General features: G+C 34.7%; 1 protein-coding gene across 3 annotated transcripts in view; it reads right to left on the bottom strand.

The window, feature by feature from the left end:
• Positions 1 to 24,607, bottom strand: part of stol (voltage-dependent calcium channel subunit stolid) — a 91,974-nt gene that overhangs the window by 47,050 nt on the left and 20,317 nt on the right. For all 3 annotated transcript variants that reach the window (XM_014239928.3, XM_070106906.1, XM_014239929.3), the window contains exon 3: positions 12,905 to 12,986. In XM_014239928.3, coding sequence (XP_014095403.1) covers positions 12,905 to 12,986 — 82 coding nt within the window. The remainder of the gene's footprint in view (positions 1 to 12,904; positions 12,987 to 24,607) is intronic.

The following is a 24,607-nucleotide window of genomic DNA, read 5'->3' as shown; positions in this document are numbered from 1 at the left end:
ATGAAAGCAGAATGACAGCTTCCAACAGCATATTGTTCAACGCCCGCAACAAACAATGAAATGCTGGACAATACCCAACCAAAATTATTTTTGGTTTAAACTCTTTACATTTATATAAAAATTACCGAATATGACGGTTTTTGACTCAAAATATTTTAACCCGTTAGGAAAGCATGTTGCCGCTTAAGACTTTTTTTTTATGTCTCCAATAATGACCACAAAAAAGTTTTTAAGTTGTTAACTTTTAATTGGCCAGAAAGAGAACTCTCCACATCTTCTAGAACACTTATCAAAATTTTTTTACGAATGATGTTAAAAAGAAATTTTTTTTGTCCTAAAATTTTCTTTTTTTATAATCTACAAATTTTACCCTTAGGCTAAGCAAAAAAAAAAAATTTTTTTTTTCGCGCCACCCTAATATATACGGTTAGTACTTCGATACTTTTCTGCTTAAGAGGCTTACTCTGAATGAAAATTCGAAATAAGAAAGATTTTGGTTTTTGCATATTTTAAAAGCCTACACTTTAAATAATAACTTAATAAAGATGTAAGGAAGGACTAAGTAGGAGTGTAACCGAACATTTCATAATTTTGCAAGGCGGAGAAAAACCTTTAGGTTTTGGCAAACTGTATATCAAAATAAAGAAAGAATCGCCGTGATTTCATTCATTTAGGGAAATTATTAAAATTATGTTATTAGAAAAAGATTATTTCTGAATTTCTTTAAGATTTCTATATCGACCGATAGATGCGGTATAAAGTGAACCGGAAAATCGGATATTACCTGACATAAATATGTTAGGTAATATATACATATGAGGGCTAAGGGAAGTGTTGACCCGATTTTACCAATTTTTGGCACAAGTTATATTTCGATTTCTACAATTTTTGGACGTAAGATGAAATACCTTGAGCGCACTATTTGTGTAAAGTTTTATTCTGATAGCTTTATTGATATTTGATTTGTATAGTGTAAAGTGAATGAATCCCACGGAATTTAAAAGTTTGTTATTTGGGAATAACACGTGGATCTCATTCGATTTTACCCAGTTTTGCAATAACTTATAGGAATGTTTGGGTAACCACACACACCACCACATAATTAGTTGAAATCGGTCGAGTAGTTCCTGAGTTATAGGATTTAATCTAAAGGTGGGTGGTGCTACGCCCTATGTCACATTTTCACACCAGATCCTGGTGGAGCTTGTGGCTCATTTGTTCAGTGAGTTATCGAACTTTTAGTAGTTTTCAACATAACTGTTATATGGTGAGTGGGCGTGGTTTTTATCCGATTTTACCCATTTTTTATTTGAGGTGACAAAGTGACTTTTTCCAGCAAGTTTGGATAATATAACTTAAGTGATTTGTAGGATATGTACATTAAACCATTTAGGAGGCAATGGTCCGATTAGAACCGTGTTCTAAAGCGTTCTATATACAATATTTAGAATGGGAAAAAAAGTATAAGGCTGGAATAAGTCGTAAAACTACACGAGTACGAGTTGTCTATATTTTCAAGTGCCGTTTTTAACATCGTTTTAGACATGATCATATTGAATTCGAATTGTACTCGAAGAAGTTTATAAAGTGATGAAATAATTATGATTTACTTTCAAACTTTTTCGTAAGTAAAGTCAAACGGTCAAACACACATCGGCTTAGAAAAGGAATAATATAAAGAAAAGTAATAACTGTACCATGCGCATGATATACTAAATTTGACACGAAGTTTGTAACACCCAAAAGGAAACGTCGGTAACTCTTTAAAATATATGTATGTATAAATTATTAGCTGAACGTTCTGAGTCGAATAAGCTATGCCCGTCTGTCTGCACTTTGAAATATCGATCTGCAATTTTGACCACATCCTTTCTCTTCAAAACGCTGCCCATTTGTCGAAACCATCGATATTGGATTACTATAGCATATATCTACCATACAAACTGAACGATCGAAATCAAGTTCTTGTATGGAAAAAAATTTTATTTGGCAAAATCAAGCTCTTGTATCGCAAACTTTTTGATTTGTCTGCACTTAGCTACGGTGGAACCGAAGTTAACTTTTTTCATCCGTCGGTACGTTTTCTTAAATAAGTGATATTCCTTACACTAAAAACGCTACACACAGAATAAAGTAATTTGTTGCCTTAAATAGGTAAAAGAGGTATAATACAGAGCCTTCATTATTCGATCCGAACTTTGTGCTTCCTTAAAGGTTCGTTCCATCTATATAAAAATCTAAGCGAAACTTAACTAAAATTATGAAATTCCATATCTTTCGCTTAGGTGTGCGCCATCGCCCACATATATAGTAGTAAAGAATGGAAATTTTCTATAAGCGGCTGCCAACACACAGTCGAACTATTGAATTACAATGTGGGGTTTTCAGACAGCCAAAGCCTGTTAGTCAACTTGTCAGTTGCTCACAAGCGAGCAAGTCCGAAGTGCAGTGCAAGGAGTGGCTAGCGAAAGGCGAGCATGTGGACAGATAGAACAGACAAGAGGCATTCTACCAGCCAACACTCAACACCCACCATTCACCATTTGCGCGTCAAAGTGTTTATTTAAGCGCACCTACAGAAAGATGACACTTTACTCTCATGTATCTACATGTATATATGTATGTTGGTAGGTGTGTCAGTCTGTATGCGTGTCAATGTAGTTTTGTGACTTTTCTAAGCAACCAGCGTCGAGTACTCACTGTGTGTATGTATATATGTTGGTGCGTTTATATGCTCTTATGTTATGTAGATGTTATGCGAAACCGTGTCAACTAACAACTGTGAATGTGCCGCGCACACTTATATACTCACACTCTATTATACTTATATATGTATGTATGTGTGCCTGTGTTGGCGCGTGCGTCGCCAGCTATTCATTTACCATTTGTTTAACATTTTATTACTTTTTCTTTTAGTGTATTTTGTGTTTTTTTTTTTTGTTTTTTTGCAAAATTTTTTCTAAAACATCTTTCAGCATTTCATCTATTCACTTTTCTCTCTACAACTATGAAGTATTTTTCTTTCGTTTTCGTTTTTTGTTTCGTACATTTGTTCGCACTTGCAATGGTGTCGTTCCTCATTCATATGTGTGCGCTTATGCAATGCGAGTGTTGTAGTTGTTGCAGTCACATCCGCTCGATTCTCGTTGTAATAAATTGAAGGACAACCAACTGTCAAATGAAAAATTGCGACCATGTAACATTGTTGAGTTGTTGAGTTTACGAAAAAGAAGAAAACAATTTACATCGACGGAAGCTGGGACTACGTACATGCACACATATACATGCATATGTATACATAATGCATAAATACATACACATGTGCATATATTTTCACACATACATATACATGTAACCAACTGCACGCACATTTACTGAGGACTAAAATGGCAACCAGAATTAAATTGGTGCGTCCTACTTCTGACATAATGAATTTATCAGGACGCGCTCAGACGTTAGGGACGCAGAAATGAAAATTGAATAAACGGTTGACCAAAAGTATCAGCAATTTATCAAAAGTGCATAAATAAACTAGAAAAGTGAGATAAATTCTATTTTATTTTGAGGTGAAATTTATTTAGACTTTGTAGTTAGTTAGAAAAACTGCAACGAAATTATGTTGCGTAACGAAATTCCGTAACGCTTGTAGTACAAAAAGCGTCATCACAGTGAAATCGTTTTGTATATAGTTTTTGATTGTACAGTATAATACTTAAACTCAAGTATATTAAAGAAAATGTTGACAGATAGGTATATTCAGTAAAGAGCCTGCTAGAATAATGAAAATCATTATATGGAGTGTATGGGTATTTCATGAACCGATTTCACAAATTGTTTGCATTAAACTATAGTATATTCAATAATTCACTTAACTTTCTTAAGTTGACCGATATACCATATACGATACAAAACCAACCGGAAGTTTGAAATTCTTGTATTAGTTATGCGAGGGTTAGGCATACATTGAACCGGTATTATCCATTTCTGCCATCGCAAGCGCTAAGTACGTGTTTAACCGAACATTTTATATTCTCGGAGCTTGCAAAGATCAAAGCTTGGGCAAAGCCTTCAGGTGTTGGCAAAATTTTATATTAAACTTTGGAAAAGTATCACTGTGATTTCATCCATTTAGCGCAAGAGAATACACTGTTATTAGAAAGCGACTATTTCTGAATTTCAATAAGATTTCATACATATTGGCCGATTATTGCGGTATAAAGTGAACCCAAAAATCCAAAATGTATTTATGTTAGGTGCCATATATGCGTATAAGGGCTAAGGTAAGTGTTAACCCGATTTTACCCAATTTGGCACAAGTTATATTTCATGTTGCACAACTTACTGGACGTAAGATGAAATAACTTGAGGGCACAGATTTTTTTTGCGATAAATTCATTGATGCTTGATTTGAATGCGGCGAAGTGTAAGAATTAAATAGAATTTAAAAGTTTGTTTTATGGTAAGCAGGCGTGGTTGTCATTTCTACAGTGACTTATAAGAATATTTGGGTTACATCACACACCAAATTTGGTTGAAATCGGTCGAGCCGTTCCGGAGATATAAGATTTAATCTAAAAGTGGGCGGTGCCTCACCCATTGTCCATTTTTTAACACCTCCCATAAAGCTCTTTCCTATTATCCCGGTTGTAAAATTGAATGTTTGCAGTTCTTCTAGGCAGTGAGTTATTGCACTTTTAGTAATTTTTAACATAACCATTATATTGCTAGTAGGTGTGCTTATTTTCTGATTTTAGCCATCTTCACAGTGTATGAAAAAATGCCATAATGACTTCCTATCAGCAAGTTTGGTTGGATTAGCTTGAGTAGTTTGGAAGATAGAGATATTGCTTAGCTTTGAATCTTTATAGGTTTTCGTTTAATGGCGTTTTGTGGGCGTGGAAGTATTCCAATTACGTTCATCTGCAATACCAACTCTTCTTGTGAACCAAGAAATATATATGTCAATTTACATCAAGATATCTCAATGTTTACTTAAGTTATCGCTTGTACGGGCAGACGGACAGACAGATGGTCACCCGGATTTTAACTCGTCTCAGCATCGTGATCATTTATATATTTAAAACCCTATATCTAACTCGATTATTATAGATGCTATGAACAACCTATTATACTCTGTAGCAACATATTGCAAGAGTATACAAATTTATAAGGTATGTATATCAAACAAAGACGACGTCGTAACATTAGTTTTTTTTTTTTTTATTTTTTGGAACAGTGAACATATGAGCATATGTATGTATGTTTGCAATTTTTATTAGATATAATCAATAAGTGAGATTTGGCATATGGATATTTAGCTAAACAGGGCTTTGCCAGAAATATTTTTGGCAAGCGTTGCCACCAATTTAAAAAATCTTATTCACACAAATTTACGCAATAAATTTAAAAATAAATCATTGTTATATTTACGACACAATTAGTTAAGTTCCTTTTATAAGTATTATATTTAGAAAAAAATATAATTTGTTATTTCTTAAGACATCGCAACGGTAAAGTTATCAGTTGCTTTGGATAATATCAAACACATGAAAATAAACTAATAATGTTTATATACAAGTAAGAACGAAAACAGTTTTGAACTGGTGTACTACCCTAATGGGAATGTTGTTCACTGTGCACATTGTTGGCATTGTGAACGCCATCGAATGTTCATTGTACTAAAAGTAGATGGGAGTTTTAATTGAAAGCCAGCGACAACGTTCCAGCTATACTAATCAGAATTCACCACCAAAATTTAAATAAGAAAATAATTTATGTTGGTGCGTGTCAAGAGCAACTACAAACACCTAAACCTACAACTACACACACACATACAAGCGCCTGGCAAAGAGGCGGGTTTGAGGAATGTTCAACCGACACAGCCAGCGAAAGCGGCAGCAGCGGCTGCTCCACAAATGACAATGGAGCACACGCCATTACTCGGTAGTTCGAAATGTCCTTACACTCGTACCACTACATACATATAAATATACTGGTGTGTACTTTTGACTGTGTGCGGGTGCATTTTAAACTGGCGCTAGCTTTGGTGTGTGCCGCTAGTAAAACGACACTGCCAGACGTAAATATTTGCATAATCTGACAGAACTTTGTTGTGGGAAAAGGCCGCCGCCGCTACCAACGGGTGAGAGAGTGATGTCGGCGTCGAACAGCCATCGCTTGGCAGCAACCAGGCAGCAGTCGATGTGTTAACCAAGTAAACCAATTGAATCGCCAGCCGTTCGCTAGTCGCTAGCAAGCTAGGCAAATGGCTCAAAATATGCCAGTGATCAGACTTTCCGGCCACAGTTTGCGACCGAATCGGCTGGAGTTGGATTATTTGGCATCGCAGCAGCAGTCACATATGTACTACCTATATATGTATGTATGCGTGGATTGCCGCACATTTGCTCAGATTTGTATGCTTGTTGTCACTGCACCGCAATCATGCTGCTGCTGCTTCTTCTTCGTCTCCCAATTCCCATTCAGCATTGTTATTTGGTAAATCCACCCGCCATTCCAGCTTTGATGCAGCGTTGATTTATGGTGACTCCGAACAGCGCGTACGCTCATTTCGCCACACACACACGCAGATACACATGCACACATCAAATATGCGCTCAAACTCTCGTTTGTCTAGCAACTTCTCGGCAACAATGGCTGTTAGGAATGTTTTTGGCGCTGCATCTGCGTCTGCCGCCTCCGTCGCTGCTACGGCTCTGGTTTTAGCGTTCATTCAATGCCACCAAGGACATTGGTGGTTGGTTTTTTCCTCATAGCTGATACTGTTTTGCAAATCTGTGCATGTTATAAATGTTGTTATTGTTGTTTTATTAGTGTTAAACATTTTGCCATGATAATCGTTTAAGTCAAACGCCATGCAAAAGTTCAAAAGTTTCGCCAAATTCATTATGTTACAATACACAGACTTGGTGTGTGCGCTGGTTGGCGCCGAAAATGCCAATAACATGTTTAGTCTAGTCTGGAATATTTATCCTTTAAGACGTGTGGTAAGTTGAATGGATTAATTTGCAAACTACGCCGTCATACAAGCAGATTTTTTAATTGAAAAGCGAAAATATTTTGCTAGCCTTTGAGGTTATGTGGAGGCACCAGATTGTCTTTGCTATGCGCGAGTAGAATGCTAGACTGCTTTGATTGTGTATTTTTAAGCATAAATTTATTAGAAATTTCAATAACGCTAATTCTCTGTGTAGCATCAGCGTAGTAAGCACAAAATCATGAAATTTTTATCGATAGTTCACGCCACCCGTGTATCATATAATATACTTGTAGATCGTGATATATTCCAACGTTGACCAAAATTTTGAGGTTACATGCATGCGAAATTGTATTGAAGATTTACGATTGCCAAAATATTTTTAAATTATTGTTTTTCTTTTTAAATTTTCAAATCAGTTTTTTACCCTTGCATGCCCGAAGTTATGAACTGTAAAACTGCAAGTCAATAGTAGCAAGAAATTTCATTATAATATACCATATTCGAGTGTATAGTCCAGTTTAACTTTCTTCTTCTAAAACCCATGGAAAGCAGCTTAAAACTTCCCTTTTGCCACATAATATTAAGGCACACAATACATAGAGGAGTATAAGCAAAACGTAGCTGGACCATGATTTTTACAAATATATAATATAAAATTAAATTTATAAATGTTTTTTGAGTAGAGTTAACCAAATGTTAACCGGTATCAATTGGAGATCAGCAAATCAAGCAAACAACTGGTAGGTCACCTAAGGTATCATAATCATATAGCAATGCTAGTCTCTTCGAGTTAAAATGCCAGCAAAATTTTGTTAATACTTTTTTAAAGGGAGGCAATTTTTCTTCATACGAAGGCGTTTGCTTCATCAAATATTTCTTATTTATCCAGTTTGCCATTTTTATGTCCGTTGCGGAACCTAAAACTTTTTTAAAATTAATCGTAAGGACGCTGGCAAACATACAATGCGCTTTAAGACTAACACAAATTTTTTTAGGCGGCTAATGTCAGTGTCACCCATGTCTCCTGGTACATCGAAAGTATGACTGTCGAAATATTTTAACTTTAGTCTTGCAAAAGCTGTAGATTGAAGGAGAAAGGGCCTGGAAGTTTCCACTGCATCATATTCCGTAAGTCGTTGAAAATTTACGTCCTACAAAATGAATCATGAACTCGCATTCAAATTGTTCTTTGTCAACAATTATTTAAATTGACAGCTGTGTCGTAACATAGGCTGCAAGCAAGTTGACAATCAGTAATAGTTCTAAGATGCCGTTGTCAAAGAAACAACTTAAAAATATTGAAAGTTTTTTCGGAAATAAATAATTTAATGGCTAGATGGAATGATAAGAAAAGAGTAGAGAAAGATTATCTCTCTATATGAAAATAACTTTAGAATAATTTGAAAATCCACATTTTTTTGCTTTTTTCAACTATACTTTTTTTGCACAGTAAGCTATTCGCGAGCCACAAACACTTTAATTTCTGCAGAAATTGATTTATACACCTTTATTTTGATATTAGTTCAACGATACAACGAAATATTCATATTCCCGACAATTTCATGGCATTTCTTTTCAAAATTATTTGATCAGATTTTTTGACTTGATGGTTGAAGTTAAAAAGTGAGAGTGTGGTAGTAGAGAAGTTTGAGTGTTTTCCAACTTGAAATCAATTTCTTAATTGTGAACGTCCAGGTAACCGCATGAATGCCTATTGTACAATGTCTAGTAAGAACTCCTACACGCCAGAAAAACTATTGGCGTCGTAAACAAACGGTTACTAAATACACACTAATTGACATATGGAGATCAAACTTTACACTAGCATGAAAAAGGTTAAAAAAATTTTGCAAAAAAAGAATTTATTAAATTAATTATTATTATTAAAATGCCAGTCCGTGTAAGCTTTGATCTTGAATGTAAAATCACACAAAAATATATTAATTTCTTTGCCAGCTTTCCTTGCGCCATTTTAATACTACAAATAATACAATAATTTCTATTAATTAAGTATTTCGAAGACCAACGAAAAATTTCGACAATTTTATATCGTTTTATAAAAGTAGCTATTGATTTATATCGAATACAAAACTTTACAAAGGTGTGCGTCTTCACTTCTTTTCCAAAATTTGGTGTTCTATTGAAAAGTTTATATATATTTCGTTGAAAATCTTTTAACTCAAATCTACAAATCTCTTACCAATCCTTACCTTAATCGAACAAGCTCCAAACTCTTTCAACCCTAACATATCTATGTATACTTAAAATTTACACAACTTTTTTCATTAAATATTATATTTTACGCGCCCTACACAGCATGCATACATATACATCGTATTTATAATAATGGCGGTATGTATGTATGTATATTGGTGTGTACAGACTGTAAATTACATGAAATTAAAAGTAGATAACCTCACTTCCTCCACAAGTATGCTACGCATAAATAAAATAATACTCTACCCAACGCTTTAGAACTTATCTGCCACACTTAATGTCATAAAGCCTCTCAGCCATTTCATATCTACCCGAAACATTAGTCATTATCCATGCCACGGTGACAACTGAATCGTTCCCATTCCACGTCGCAACCGAACGCATACGATATAATAGAGCTGCCAACCCACAGCGCAATAAATGTCAAAATTCAGTTGTTTCAAAATAAAATGGGGTACTTATTGATATATATACTTAAATTAGTAAAAATTAGTTAAAATTATGGTAAGGTATAATACCTCACCTTCATTGTCCCGTCTTGGATACGGAGCTGAGTAATAAGCAAGCGTTATTTATAAATGAAATCAATTATAAATGTTTTATATGGCTCCTTTTTTATTTGTAAGCGAGTGCTTAAAAAATGCTTAATGGAATTGGCACTTCTCTGCAATTATTCAACGAGACTGGCAGCACTTTATATGTTGAAGATTTTATCTGTTTGGTATTTATTCAAAGAGCTTTCAAAGTCAACCCAAATTAGTCCATCCGAAACATACTTAGACATGAAAAATATGTGAAGGAATTCTGTGATACCATTTTTTCCACAGCTTACCTGCAGGGGTTCGAATTTTGTTGGCTGCGATTGCTTAAATACAAAATAAATATCCTATCTGGTTTTCAAGTCGCTTGTAACTCAGCAATAACCTTAATCTCACAACACCAGGAGCACAAAATACTTTTAAAGAAGTAATATGATCCAATATTTGTTGGTTGATCCAAATCAATTTTTTCAACTTGAAAATATCTTCGATACCATCTGAGGAGGTTCAGCAGTCAATTATGAAAAACCTTTTCATTTGAATAAAATTGAGTACTATTGGGCTTGCAACCACAGTACCTGTATTGTATGTGTTTTTAGAGAAATTGGTGAATTTTGATTGAGAACCCAACAATTGTTATGACACGGAAAAACTTAAAAGAGAACAAGAACTTGTACATGAAAATAAGTTAGGGAAAAATATATTCCCTCTTTTAAACAATCTTAATTCCATACACTTTAAACCTCTAAACAAAAGTTTCAACAGACTTAAATACTTATCTTTTAAAAATGTGAAACTAATTTAAAACCAGTTTCAGTTTCAGTTACTACCGCTTCAATCTGAGTTAATGGAAACAACCTGAGAACTCTCTATTATAACAAGCATTTATGTTACGAGCTTTTACTCGTTATATGCTTATTAAACTGCGTTCTTTTGTCGCTCTTTATTGGCAAATTCTCCTTTGACACCACTCATTGCGTTCACACGAGCGACACTAGTCCGATAACTTCGTTTGACAATTTTCTGCATTTTATTTGATATCACATTCTCAATTTCTTGTAGGCTTCATGTAACAAAATATTTTTGGTTAGCTAATGTGTATCCTTGTCCCTTTTCCAACACATTTTTATTATATTATGGACTTTTATATACATAATCACATATTAAATACAAAAAAATAGATAATAAAAATCAAATTTGCGAACATGTTGTAAATATTCATTTGAAACCTAGCGCTACTACACCCATGAAAATATTTTAATGAAAAGGAATGCCGAATAGCGTAGCAGCGAACTATTATGAACAAAAACCCAAAGCCTGAATTTTTCATTTTCAAGAAATTGTTAAGTTCTTTCACAAAATGCCATCATTTTGGACTTTGTGAAAATAAAGCGATTTCTTCTTAGAGTAAAAATTAATTCAACTTGTCAAACATATAAGACTAAAAAAATGAAAGAACCTTTGCTGTTGAATCCGTTTATTTCAAACAAATTAAGGGGGGAAACCAGTTTAGATGATTAAAAAAAATCGACTTTTTTATTGCATAAATTGTTAGTACAACTATTCAAGAATATGTTGCTTATTGCAAGAATATGTTGCAATTTGTTCCGATGATATGAGTACTAAGGTAAACACCGGTCGATTCAGTGCCGAAGCGCATTTTTTTTTCAACTTGCGGGAATCCTAGCTCGAAAATTTGTTGAGGAATCGATCTGAAAATGTATATGAATATCCTTTATTTAAGTTCGAAAAATATGAACCAAACTCTGGAATTATATTACTAAGTAAAATATAATGTTTTATGTAAGAAAGGTGAAAAAAATATTTAAAAACATAACATTTAATTCAAACTGCTCCAAAACATTTAATTTTCAACACTTTTGGCCAGAGTTGGCTCATATTCTTAGAAAATATGTTACTAACGAAAGAAAAAAAATTAATGATTTCAGATCCGTACCGTGTACCGCCAGCAATCAACTCTGATAGCGATCGTCTATGGACACCACCCTCTAACTTTAAAAGTTTAGTTAAAAATAGGAATAAATTACCCTGCAAGTTTAAACGAATTCTAAGTATTCTTTCTCAATTAAATAAAAATCACAAAAAACAGTCGAATTTCGGCCTCCTAAATGGTTTCACTCCTTAATCTGTTCGAACGACATAGTATAATATATACTTCTAAGTTGAGTCGGAATGTCTTTGATTTGACGGATTTTTTGCTCGCTGGGTTGCAGTCAATCATTCGGGTGAGTTCGTATGTAAATACTTGGATGCTAATTAAAAATTAAATTGCCACAGACAGTGTGTGGCACATACATGCCTAGATACCCAAAACTCTACATATATGTATATATATGTATATATGTACATACAAATGTTTAATAAAGCCGAATATTCTCAGGAGAGACGTTGATTTTTATTGTGCGGTGCGTGGTTGAACGACACAATCTCCATGTTATAACATTTTGGCTTCCTTTTTTCATTTTTGGGGTTGAATTTTAACGGATTTCGTTGTGCTGGGAGAAAATCTTTTACGTATGTGGTTAGTAATGTCGCGCTGTGATTTTTTTTTTTTTTTGTGGCATGTGACTACTCCTTTGAACAATGTGTGTGAGTTTAAAGTTATGTAGATATAGAGATGGCGGAATATGAAACGGTTTACTGCCTGCAGTGTTGAAGATTCGTTAAAATTTAAAAAATTTAATTAAAACGAAACAAAATGCCTTTTTAAACATTTTTGGTAAAGGTAACGGCGAACAATATACTACTAGCACATATGTATATCTGTACAAATGTACCGATATATGTCAGGACTCAAGGTAATTGAGTGGAGTGTGAGATAATCTGAATGTAAAATATGAAATTTTCAAAATTTATGTGAGGATGTGTTCTACATATTTTTATCCCCTCAACACTTCTACATTATACCTATAAATGGTAGTTATGGTAAATACAGGGTGTTTCATATTTTATATTGCGTTTTAACTGAAACTCCCTTAGAGCATGATTTTATTGACTAAACGACAATTCGTGACCCAAAAAGAGACTACTCGAGCTTTCAATTTGGACCATCTTAACGTTGTACGTATTAATTAACCAATTGATTTTAATAAATAGTGAAAAATATATTTGTATATGTTTTACTTACATTTTTGATTTCGTTCATTTTTGTAAACTGTCGCCCGAACTCCCAGAGATCCACACCAAATTTAAGCGCCCAGTTTCGCACTCTGGAAATAGTTAAAAAAATATTAAGAGTTTTTTGTAAAGTATTTTAAACATAATAAACATTTGTTTAATTCCAAAATAGTTTTTATTGGGTAATTTGAAATAAATTAAACAACTAAAGATCTCATATTTGATTTATTTTTTTTCAATTATTTTATTTAACGAGCAATGTTTACACAGGACATAATTTCAATCAGCACAAAAGCACACACAAGTGAGAAATTTTCTTTCTTACCTCAATTAAATTAGAATTCATCTCGATTATATTGTTACTATAAATGTAGGTATAACCGTTAAGTGAACAATATATCCTCCTCTTTTATAAACAAAAAATTCTTTCGACAGAGTTTCTGAGTTAGTTATTACTAAGTGAAAGGTTGTAAAAAAATTTAGAACTTAAACTCGTTTATTTCAAGGAGAATAAATGTTGTCTTCGACTTCTTCAATTATTTCGCAGCTCGCGTTTTCAACAATTCTGTAACGCCCAAATGCATACGTATGTAATTACATGCAATACACACAAGTGCATATGCTCATTAGCTGAACCCATAAAATACTTCAGCTAATTTGTTTTATTTTTTAAGCGGATGTGCGCCGACATCAAAAAGCTTCCATTAAAGCTCAAAAAAGGCAGTACATTTTCATCAGACTGCCCGGCGCTGTCGCAGCACCCATATAGTATGTAGGCGCATAAACGCCGCGAATGCTATTTTAAATGCTTTTACGTCAGACGCGCAAAAGCTACGCTGTTAGCTTACTCAAAATAACAGGTTCGAAGAAGGTAAAAATCGCGATATTGAAAATGGCAGGAGCAAAGAGCAGAAATCGAGCACATTTCAGAAATTGAGTAATAAAAGAAATACACAAAGGTGCAAAAACAAAAATACACAATGTATGTATAATATTATATATGACAATAGGAGCTGGTTTTGTCGTGGAAAATACGAAAATAAATAATTAAGAAAAATACAGCAATGTCAGCCTTGAAATCTGATATACAAGGTGTGTTCAAAGTAAAAGGTGAATTTTACATTTTTTCAAAAAGTACTTATTTACGATCGTATTCATCAATATCTATTTTGTCCCCTTTAAAGTAATCCCTCTGGGATATAATACACTTGTGCCAACGCTTTTTCCAATCCTCGAAACACTTCTGATATGCGTTTTTCGGTATGGCCATTAGTTCTTCCTTCAATTCTGACTTGTGCTGATCAATTGTGGCAAAACGATTTCCTTTCATTGGTTTCTTTATTTTTGGGAATAGAAAAAAGTCGCAGGGAGCCAAATCTGGCGAATACGGTGGTTGAGGCATTATTACGTTTTTTTTTTTTTTTTTGTGGTCAAAAAATCACGAATTATCGTTGATGTGTGAGCTGGTGAATTATCGTGATGCAGAATCCACAATTTGTTTTTCCACATTTCTGATGGTTTGAGCCGGTTTGAGCTTCACGGAAACGTTGCATAACTTCCTTGTAGTATTCGTTATTAACTGTACGAACTTTTGGCAGAAACTTATAATGCACCACACCATTCCTGTAATCAAAGAAAACAGTGAGCCCGCACATTTACTCGAACTTGGCGTGTCTTTTTCGGCCTTGGCTCATCTCGCAGCTTTCATTGGGATGATTGGGCCTTGGGACCGAGGTCATAACCATTTGAGGAAAACGGGATACTTGCTGACGTCATTTTACAAATCCTGCGCGATACTATTATGACATTGCTTTTGTTCAAAATTTAGCAAGAAGAAAATTAAATGGAATCAGCCGATAGATATGCCAAGCTCCTCTGCAACTTCCATAATAGTGACTCGACGGTTTTAAGGAACAATTTTTTTCACTGTTTCGATGTTTTCTTCGCTTGGTGACGTGGTCGCACCTCCAGGATGCTGATCGTCATCAACATCTTCTCGGTCTACTTTCAAGCGCTTGCACCACTTATAAACACTTTTTTGAGACAAAGTGAACTTGCCGAATGCCACAGTCAACATTTCGAGTGCCTGGTAGCGCTTTATTCCATTTTTTACGCAAAACTTAATGCATATTCTTTGATTCACTTCTTTTAAAAATCAAAAATCGAAGAGCACACAAAAACATGACTAACATTTTCTGTTGTTAAAAACAAACTACTAATCGACATTGGCTCCTAATGCTAGCACATGATAAACATATGTTTTCCAAAAATTCCCTTCCATCGAAACATGCCTTGTAGGCGTTGTCCGGGATCGCCTTCAGTTCCATCTGCGAAACGGGTTCCACGGAGTGGTAACTTGAGTTTTGGAAAGAAAAAAAAAAAGTCGCATGGAGCCAAATCCGGTTAATACGGTGGTTGATTGATGGTATTGAACGAGTTTTTGGTCTTAAAATCGTTCAAAAAATTCAGCTCTTTTCGAACAAGCAAAGCATTGACGCGTCATGCCCAAATTATCGATCAAAATCAAACGAGCTGCCGATGTTTAGCATACTTATCTCTCTAACACTCGCATGATGATTTTCGAGCACGATTTCCTTCACTTTTTTGATGTTATCGTCAGCGGTAGACGTCGAAGTATGGCCGGAACGAGGCATGTCTTCGACGGTTTCGTAACCATCCTTAAAGGCTTTGTACCAGTCGTAGACTTGGCTTTTCGATAGAATAGAGTCACCATAAGCCTTTCTTAAAATTCGTACCGATTCCGCACCCGAAATTTGATTCGAAACACAAAATTTGATGCAAATTATTTGTTCAATATTTTTTTCAATTGTAAAAATCGCAAAACACTACTGAGGTCGACTGATTTCAACAGCTGCGGCAAACAAACTGGTTGACAGATCGCGCTCTTTTTGGCATAGCAATTAAGGACAGTGCTACCAACTTAACAAAAAAAGAATGCTGAAAAATATTCAGCGCAGGCAGTTTAAATGACAATTTCCGGAAGCTTTCTGATCACAATGTATATAAATGATTAACGTGACGAGAATAGTCGATTTAGACATGTCCATCTGTCCGTCTGTATATACGCGAACTAGTCCCTCAGTTTTTGAAATATCAATCTGGAATTTTGCACATGGTCTTTCCCCTTTAAAGAGATGCTCAGTTGTCAAGTTCTTGTATGGAAAACTATTTTATTTGAGAAAATAACTCCGAAAGGATTGTTCAAATCGGACTGCTATAGCATATAGCTGAGAAAAAAAACTGATCGATCAAAAGCAAATACTTTTATAGAAACTTTTTTATGTTTTAAGGGTCTTATACCTTAATTTCAACTAAAGTTAATGTTTTTTTCTTGTTTTCTATTAATAAAATATAATGTTGTCGACCAGTCTGTTTACTTCAATCCGTAAGTAATGAACTAAATTTAATTAGGGAACTCGATTTATTACCGTACAAGATGAACGGACAGGCTTTTTCAAAAAATGTATTTTGCTCCAGCGTGTAACACATTCACAAAAAACCGTTAAGTAAACTGAAACTACTATAACCAAGGCTACGCTCGAGTATAGAAATCAACCTTAAATAGAAATTAATAATGTTTGCCAATAAAAAGTTATAGCATTACATTTTCCACCTTCTAGGTAATCATTTAGTGCGTAAATCGCTTGTGTAGTTGATGTCATCGACGAGCAGGCGAAGCATCATCCGTCAATGCAGGACATAACGGTGACAATTGCGTCATTGTCGTGGGTGTCTCTTGATCTCGTCGCCCACTTATTTCAAAGCTAATCCAGTTTGAAACCCGCTAGCAAAAAGTCACATGTGTGTGTATGTATGTATGCGTAGGTGTGCAAACAGTTGTTTAAATCAAACACAATGCGATTAGCAAAAAGCATAAAAGGTAAAGTGATGTAGGCGGTTAAACAGCGACGCGCAATGAAAGTGAAACTCAGCTAGTCGCGTGATATTTCCACACATAATTTGTTGTTGTTGTTGTTGTCGTTACCAAAGTGACTTGTCGACTTTTTATAGGGCCAACCAACTTGTTTGCATGTTAGCGGCTTGATTGTTGTATTTCTATATAAGCAACAGGGGTAAAAAAAAAGGAAAATGCAAGGAGAAAATAACAACAACAAATAAACAAAGTTTTTACGAGACGCGCACATCGACGTGTTGCACGAATAAAATTTTATTTTTTTTATATTAACACTGACTTGCATGTATTTGTGTGGCACAAACCGATTCATTACTAAGTGGCAACATCCAGTCACACCTTCATGATACCAATGTGTGAATACCACGTTTCCGAATGTTTAGGCGCCAAATAAGCGAACATTCGCAGTGATAGTTCGAACCTACAACTTCGCCTGGTCGAACACAACATTCTTTTTGTTATGTGACTTAACGGGGACGAAATTTGCGCCTAGTTAGCACTAGAACAAAAAATAGGATTCGGCGAATAGAAATAGAAATGTTAGAGAATCACCTTAACTTAAATATTTTAAGAGGTACATAAGTGGCCAATAAGAGAGAAATTGTGTTCGATCAGTACAACGCCAGTTCACATACATTTACTTGTATAGTGACTCGCCTGAAGCTTCGGGACCTTGGTTGGGAAGTTTTTATGCATCCGCCTTATAGTTTGGACCTGTCATAAAGTCATTAGTACCTATTCCTCTCTATGGTGAATGAGTTTGCTGTGAAAAATTCGCCTAAAGAGAAGCTTGTAAAAATCAACTGTGTCTTTCTTTGCCAATAGGAAGGAGGGTTTTTATGAAAGTGGCATTATAAAGTTACCTTCAAAATGTCAAGAAGTCATCGAACAAAACGGTGCTTATTTCATCTAACCGGATAATTCTTACTATGCTAAATTAAAGCTTCAATTTAATGCAAAAATTGTGAATTTATCTTTGCTTGACCTAATATTTAAATTCTTATCACCATATCATTTTCAGTGATGATATAACGAGACTTTCTAAGCTGCCTTCCACATCGAAAAAATTACTGTTTGGTATGTTTTACTTGCCGAATGCGTTATTGGTTCGAACTTATTTTAAAAGCAGAATGTAGTTAATGGAGCTAGTACGTTATTGCCTCAATATTGACCGTTAAGTTAAATGATTTTCAACTAATTGTTGTCGATTGCCAACAATTGGTTAACGTATTTTAGCGTGATCGTGTGTCACAATTGCGTAAATTGCCACAACGACGAAGTTGCTTCCTAGAAGATGAAGACTGTCTTATCTGCTAGGCCGAATTGTTAAGCCGATTTAATGCTCAATTTCAGTAAAAACGGTTACATATGGAGACGGATAGAGTGCTCTTCCACCATAACCACATTTCGTTTCACATATCCGTCATTGCCAATGCCAAATTGATCGAAATAGGCTAAGCGATTTTTGAGATATCGATCTGAAATCCTGCAAACGTTCTTTTCTTACCAATAATCCGCTCATTTATCGAAAATGCCATTATTGGACAACTATATCATATAGCTGCCATTCAAACTGACCGATCGCACTCAAGTTCTCGTATGGTTATTTGACAAGATCTCATCACAAAATTTGGCATAGATTATTGTCCAAGACAGCATTCGCCGAACAAATTGACCGGATCGGTCCACTATTCCATATAAATGGAATACAAACAGACCGTTAACAATCAAGATAAATATCTTTTTGATACAATTTTGTGTTATAAAAATGCACATGTGAAAGTAAGCTTTTCTCTTGATTTTTTATTGTAATTAATATATATATATATATATATATGTATATACGCGTATCTTATCGACCTTGTCTCACTTTCTAAGACTTCTACGAGGATTATTAAAATGCCTATTTTTTGCAACATGTCGTTTGCCGCCTTCAATCATGGTCTCATCGATCATAGCGCATGCTGTGAAGGGTCGCATAAAACCGAGCAATTTATGCGCAAAAATCATTTATAGTTGACAACGCCGAGGAAATCAGCAAAAGCAACTTTAACAATAAACTCTTGAAAAAATGTCGCAAAACACTTAAAACCATGCACAAGGATGCTCACAAACTACTTTTCTCCTATTGCTCTTTTGTTGTTTGTGCACGTGTTATTGTTGCTGTTGATTTTATATGTATGATTTTTTTTGAGTTTTCTGCACCGCTGTGATTCAATTACTCGCAGCCGCACATGCAACGTCGCTTGTTGCATCTGTCCTTTGATGGCCTCAATAATTTGTTCTTGTTGTTGGTGATTTTTTCTTGCTTTATTTTTGCCACTTAGCAATTTAAGTTTCCACACGTATTAAAGTTCCTAACGAAGGCAGCAAACTAAAAGACAAAACATTCACAATTTTCGTACAGCTACAGCAACAAGAATTCTGAGCATAAATTGTTGCATATGCTGGCAAAGCGAAGCGTTGTAGGGTGCGAAAGGCAGCGCCGTATGAAGGTTGTGCTACTTTAAGATTTTTAATTTGTGTAACACAAATTTTCTTCTGTTCACCCACATTAGCACATACACACACACTCATACACAAGCACGAGTAAAGTTTATTCTTTTCGCCTGCCACTGCCGCGTACGTGATGAAGAAACTAAATTCGCTGGTCGAAGCAAAAGCAAATGGTGACTCAGCTAAGCAGAATTTTTTCTTTGTAAAAAATATATTCTTCATTACGTTACTCGTCTATAGGCGTTCATTATAAGCACCCGGTGACAATTCAGCATACCATCTGATCAAATTTGATCCGGACAGACAAAAAACAAATACATATTTATATATTTTAATTCAAATCTTAATTATCACTCTTCTATCTTAATCCAGTTTTCCATACTACGACTTCAGTGTCTTCAGAGAATATTGGTTGTGTTGGTTTCGGCTCATTTTTGGAGCGATATTCGCTAGTTTGTTGAACACTTTCGACGTCATATTGATAAACTCACGTCTTGTCACCAGTAATGATGCCTTTGATGAATGTAGGGTTCTCAGCTATTTTGGAACGAGATTTGCATTGACAAGCTTCATACCAAAAACATTAACCAAAATGATGTTGAGGTCTTCTGCCATCTATCTGATACCAACACGATGATTTTCAAGCCTGCGGTAAGTTTTCAATAACGTCTCGTCCTTTTCTGAAAGCTTTGTGCCACTTAAATACTTTTGTTTGTGATAAAGTAGATTCATCAAAACACGTCCGCAATATTTTCAACGATTTCGTAGCTGTGATTGCATTAAAAACACAAATTTTAAGCAAACTCGTTGTTAAAATTTTTTCCATGGTAAAAATCGCGCCACAAACTTTGCGTTTCCTAAAAAGTAATAGCCAAACATACGATCAATGGCGATCAAACTTCACTCGAACATAAAAAAGGTTGTGCCAATTTAGGACAAAAATGTAATCGATTCGATTTGCGCGCGCAGTTTAAATGGACTAGTCCGGGTCAAATGGTAGTTCGATAAAGCTCCAAGTTAGCTTTTTCACACACTCGGTTGAAGAGTTTACGGAAGACTAAAAGCCTTTTAACGATCACCACAAGCCGTTCCTCTTTACAACAAATAGCTCAGACTGAATGTTAATACTTCCTAGTCGAATAAATAGAACACCCTGTAAGTTTTGTCATTCCCTAATTTGTTCAATGAAAGATTTATGGAGCTCCAGCGCTTTGTTATATTAGTTATACGAGCTTTACTAGCATGAAGACTTCGTTCAACCAATCAAAACACTGCATTTCCGAAGATGTCAGTGCTAAACGGTTCTATGTTTTCTAGAGAAAAGTTGAGATCTGCATTGACATAACTGAGTTGTACTTGAGAATTTCAAAATATTGTTTATGTATATATCGAATATATATATATTTGAAAATATTCTCCGAAAATTCGAAAAGGTAGATCCGGCAAGTAGTTGTGAAAATTTGAGCGTATTTGTAAGAAATTTTTAATGAAATGTAATCGGCTATTAAAACTTTTTTTTCTCGAAAAGCTGTTTTCAGAGTCGGTGAGAAAAATATCTCCGTAACGGCTGGACCAATCAGCTTGAAAGTTGTACACCACATTCTCAAATACATTTGCCATACTATGATCGAAGGAATAAGAGTTTTGATTTTTAAAACCGCTTTGCAGCGTAAATTTATTCTACACATTCATTATATACATACATACATTATTTCTACAAAAATTTGCCGCTTTTTTAGAAAACCGCCATTTTATTTGAAAATCAAAAATTTTACTAGTTTTTCAATTATTACTTGTATTACTCTATGCCAATAGTAAAATTTTTTGGTTTTTGGCTTTGCGATTGTTATGAACAAAAAAAAATCTTCCTCAACACCAGACTCTATTAAAAAACGTTGTTTCTGACATGAAAGTGGACATTGCAGCTTTACTAGAAAACAACTAATCTATATATGTATAAAACTTCTAGTAACTCAAACTCGCCATTACCATTAATGAGCACTTGGCATATTCCATCGTTATAGAGTTTTTACGGAGCCTGCTGCACATTTCTTTGGAACTTGATAAAACTCAGCTATAGATCAGAATCGAAAGTGTGTATTGCTGGATTTGAAAATGTCTCTGGAGTCTATATTAACAATTTAGTCAGCAAAAAATTTCATTGAAGGTGGTTCAGTTTAATATAACACTGCTATACCAATACAACTTATAAGGGTTAATAATTTCGAAATCACTTTATTTTTTCTTCTTGCTTTTGCTATGCGATTTATATGAATGAACAAATGTATTTTCGCATTTGGGTCACTCCATCAGCGCCAGCAGTGCAGGAAAATGCACGTAGCCCTAGTGGAGCTGCAGTAATGTCATCATCACCGACAATGCCATAATATGCAGCTTGTAGTCTAGCAGCTGGCAGTTTAGTATTGGCAACATTGAGAGGCGATGTAGGACTTTAAAGAAGCACTATGGGCATATTTGATAAAACTTTTATACAAAACAATTAATATCTGATAGCTTATATATACCGAGTTTCCACTTAATTTTTAGCAATCTTGTTGTTATGCCTTTGCAATCACTTCAAGAATGATAGAACTAGAGATTAAGACATTTTCGCACCCGCTATTTTTTTTGGAGGACGTTTGACAGAAAAACACATTTATTTGTGACGTCATGAACGGAAAGACGGAATACTTTGTTTGCAAGTACAATAAAAGTGTCGTAGCTAGTTTCGTTTATGGCGTGGCGTACGTCAATTTTGTCTCTGTCGTTCCTGTATCCACATCACAATTCAAACGGAAAACAAGTAATCGTTTTTTTTTTGCGAACAAACAAAGATCATCCGGGAATGCCGGCATAGTTTCGGGTTTTCCAACGTGATTTCATAATTCATCATCTGTTTTGGTATTCTATTTGTGCAGAAAAATTTCATTAAATTCTAATTGCAAAAAATTTATTCTGTGTTCTACTCAAAGCTTCATATTTTGTCTTTCTGTCTGTCTGCATATACGCGAACTTGTCCCTCAGTTTTTGATATATCAATAAGAAATTTCGCACGCGTGCTTTCATCCCAGAGAAGCTGCTCATATGAGCCGTCGATATCGGACCACTATAGCATAAAGCTGCCATCCAAACTGAACATACAGAATTAAATCCTTGTATGGAAAAGGCGAAATATCTTCGAAATAATTGTTCATGATCAGACCACGATAGCTTATAGCTGAAGTTCTTGTATTGAATCTTTTGTATTCGTGAAGGGTATATAGCTTCGGTGCAACCGAAGTTAATTTTTTACATTTTCTTAATTTATTGTATATGGTTCTGTAGAATAAAATTACTTAGATTTCTTACTGTAAATGACTCATAACAAAACAACAAAATTAAGAGAGAAAAAAAAACAATTTTAAAAACGGCTTTAAGTACTAAAGAGATTATATTAACCGAATTAACAAAAAGCTCAAAACACTTCGTGAATCTATGAGGATCTGGTGATCTATATATAGAAATTTTTAGGTATCACAAAGAACAAACGTTCAAAGCTTTCCAAGTGAGATCAACGAATAACAACAACCCTACGACCAAATCTAGCCTTACATAATTTAAAAAATATACAAGTATATATTGGAATAAATACTGAGTGGACTGAATCAGTAGCGATAGTTTTGAAACTACCGATAGATAGTTTCATGCAAACATGGTGTATGGCCAGTTTATATGAGGAAATAGTTTGCGTATATACAGACAGGCAGACGGAAATGATTAAATTGAGTCAACTCATCACGCTGATCATTTATAAAAATACTTTATAGGGTTTCCGACTTTTTCTACTGTTTTTCTATTAAACAAAAATATTAATTTATATTCTTAACCTCGGCAAACGTTTGTTTATGACAGTAATATACGCGGAAAAAAAATTAATTTTTGCAGCTTTAAGCTTTCATTTAACAGGACTATGACCAACATTAAATATACCACATATTGGCTGACTATGCACAACTTTGTCCCACTGTGCAACGTTACAGCCAGCGAATGTACTTGGCTAAGCGTTGGTGCTGACGCGCATATAATTGGAGTAATTGAATTCTCTTTCAAGAGTATAAATAGGTTTGCTATTTACTTTTATTAAAAGGTAAGAAAATAAGAAAATATATTTTTTTACTACTCTTAGTTAGCTATTGTTTGCACTTTGTATGCGCTTTCGTTGCACTACTTAACAGTTTGCAATTTTTATATTTTTTCATACTTTCTTTACTTTACGTTGTTATTTTCATTTCTACTAAGTAAATTTCGTGACTTTTTTCATGCACTTATTTTCGGATTTTGTGTAGTTGTTGCTTGCTGCTTTGCCTACTTATTTAAATTGCATTCAACGCTATGAAAAGTTTGTAAATATTCGCGCATTGGGCAGCAGCTAACGAGAAATGCAGCTAGGTATGGCGGCAAGATGGTTGGCTACAACTACTACTACTAGTCAGCTGCAAAAGTGGAGCGTGTTACAACCAATTGTTAATTTCGATAATACGCAGAGAGTACAACAACAACAAGCAAGTAATAGAAATACAGGCACGAGGATGACACACACACACACACACACCAATACAATACGCTCCAAGCTTGAAAACAGCTACCACCCGCTCAATCCTTCGCACCGCTCGCTTACAGCAACTTAGCATTACGCTTGCTTGCATTGAAAGCGTTTTCTGCACATTTACTTAGTGTTAATTAAGGCCTTCAAAAATTACGACATTAACTCTTACGAATCTTCACTATGTAGCAGTCGTACGCAGAATACATATGGATACGCTAACAGTGTTGTACGTGTGAATGGGTGCGCGTGCGCGTAAAAATGCGAAATCCTATTATGAATCCATTAGATACGCTTGCACGCACAAAAAATTTACGATGCCGTTATTTTGTAGCACAAGACTTAGCTAAACGCATGCAGTATATAGACGTATACATATAATATATATGCTCATGCATATGCATACAAGTATATATATATATGTATGTACAATTGTATGTATGTATGGATATGTATAAACACTTTTCGACATATACATATATCATCAATCCTCAAATTCTATAAATATGTATGTTAGGCTTATGCAAGTACTTAAGCGCTCCACAAAATATAATAATAATTAGATTCTTGGTCTCATTTGTGAATTTTGGAAAGGAAACTCAAGAATTACCGACGATTTGTACGAAAATGGTTGTCTACCTCTAAGAACATAGCAGCAGGAAATGGTTAATTCTTTTACAAATTGTTTAATATAGTGAGTG

The sequence above is a fragment of the Bactrocera oleae genome, chromosome 3, assembly GCF_042242935.1.
Source record: "Bactrocera oleae isolate idBacOlea1 chromosome 3, idBacOlea1, whole genome shotgun sequence".
Taxonomy (NCBI): Eukaryota; Metazoa; Arthropoda; class Insecta; order Diptera; family Tephritidae; genus Bactrocera; species Bactrocera oleae.
The sequence above is the reverse complement of the archived record's forward strand: the minus strand, read 5'-3'. Positions and strand labels throughout refer to the sequence as shown.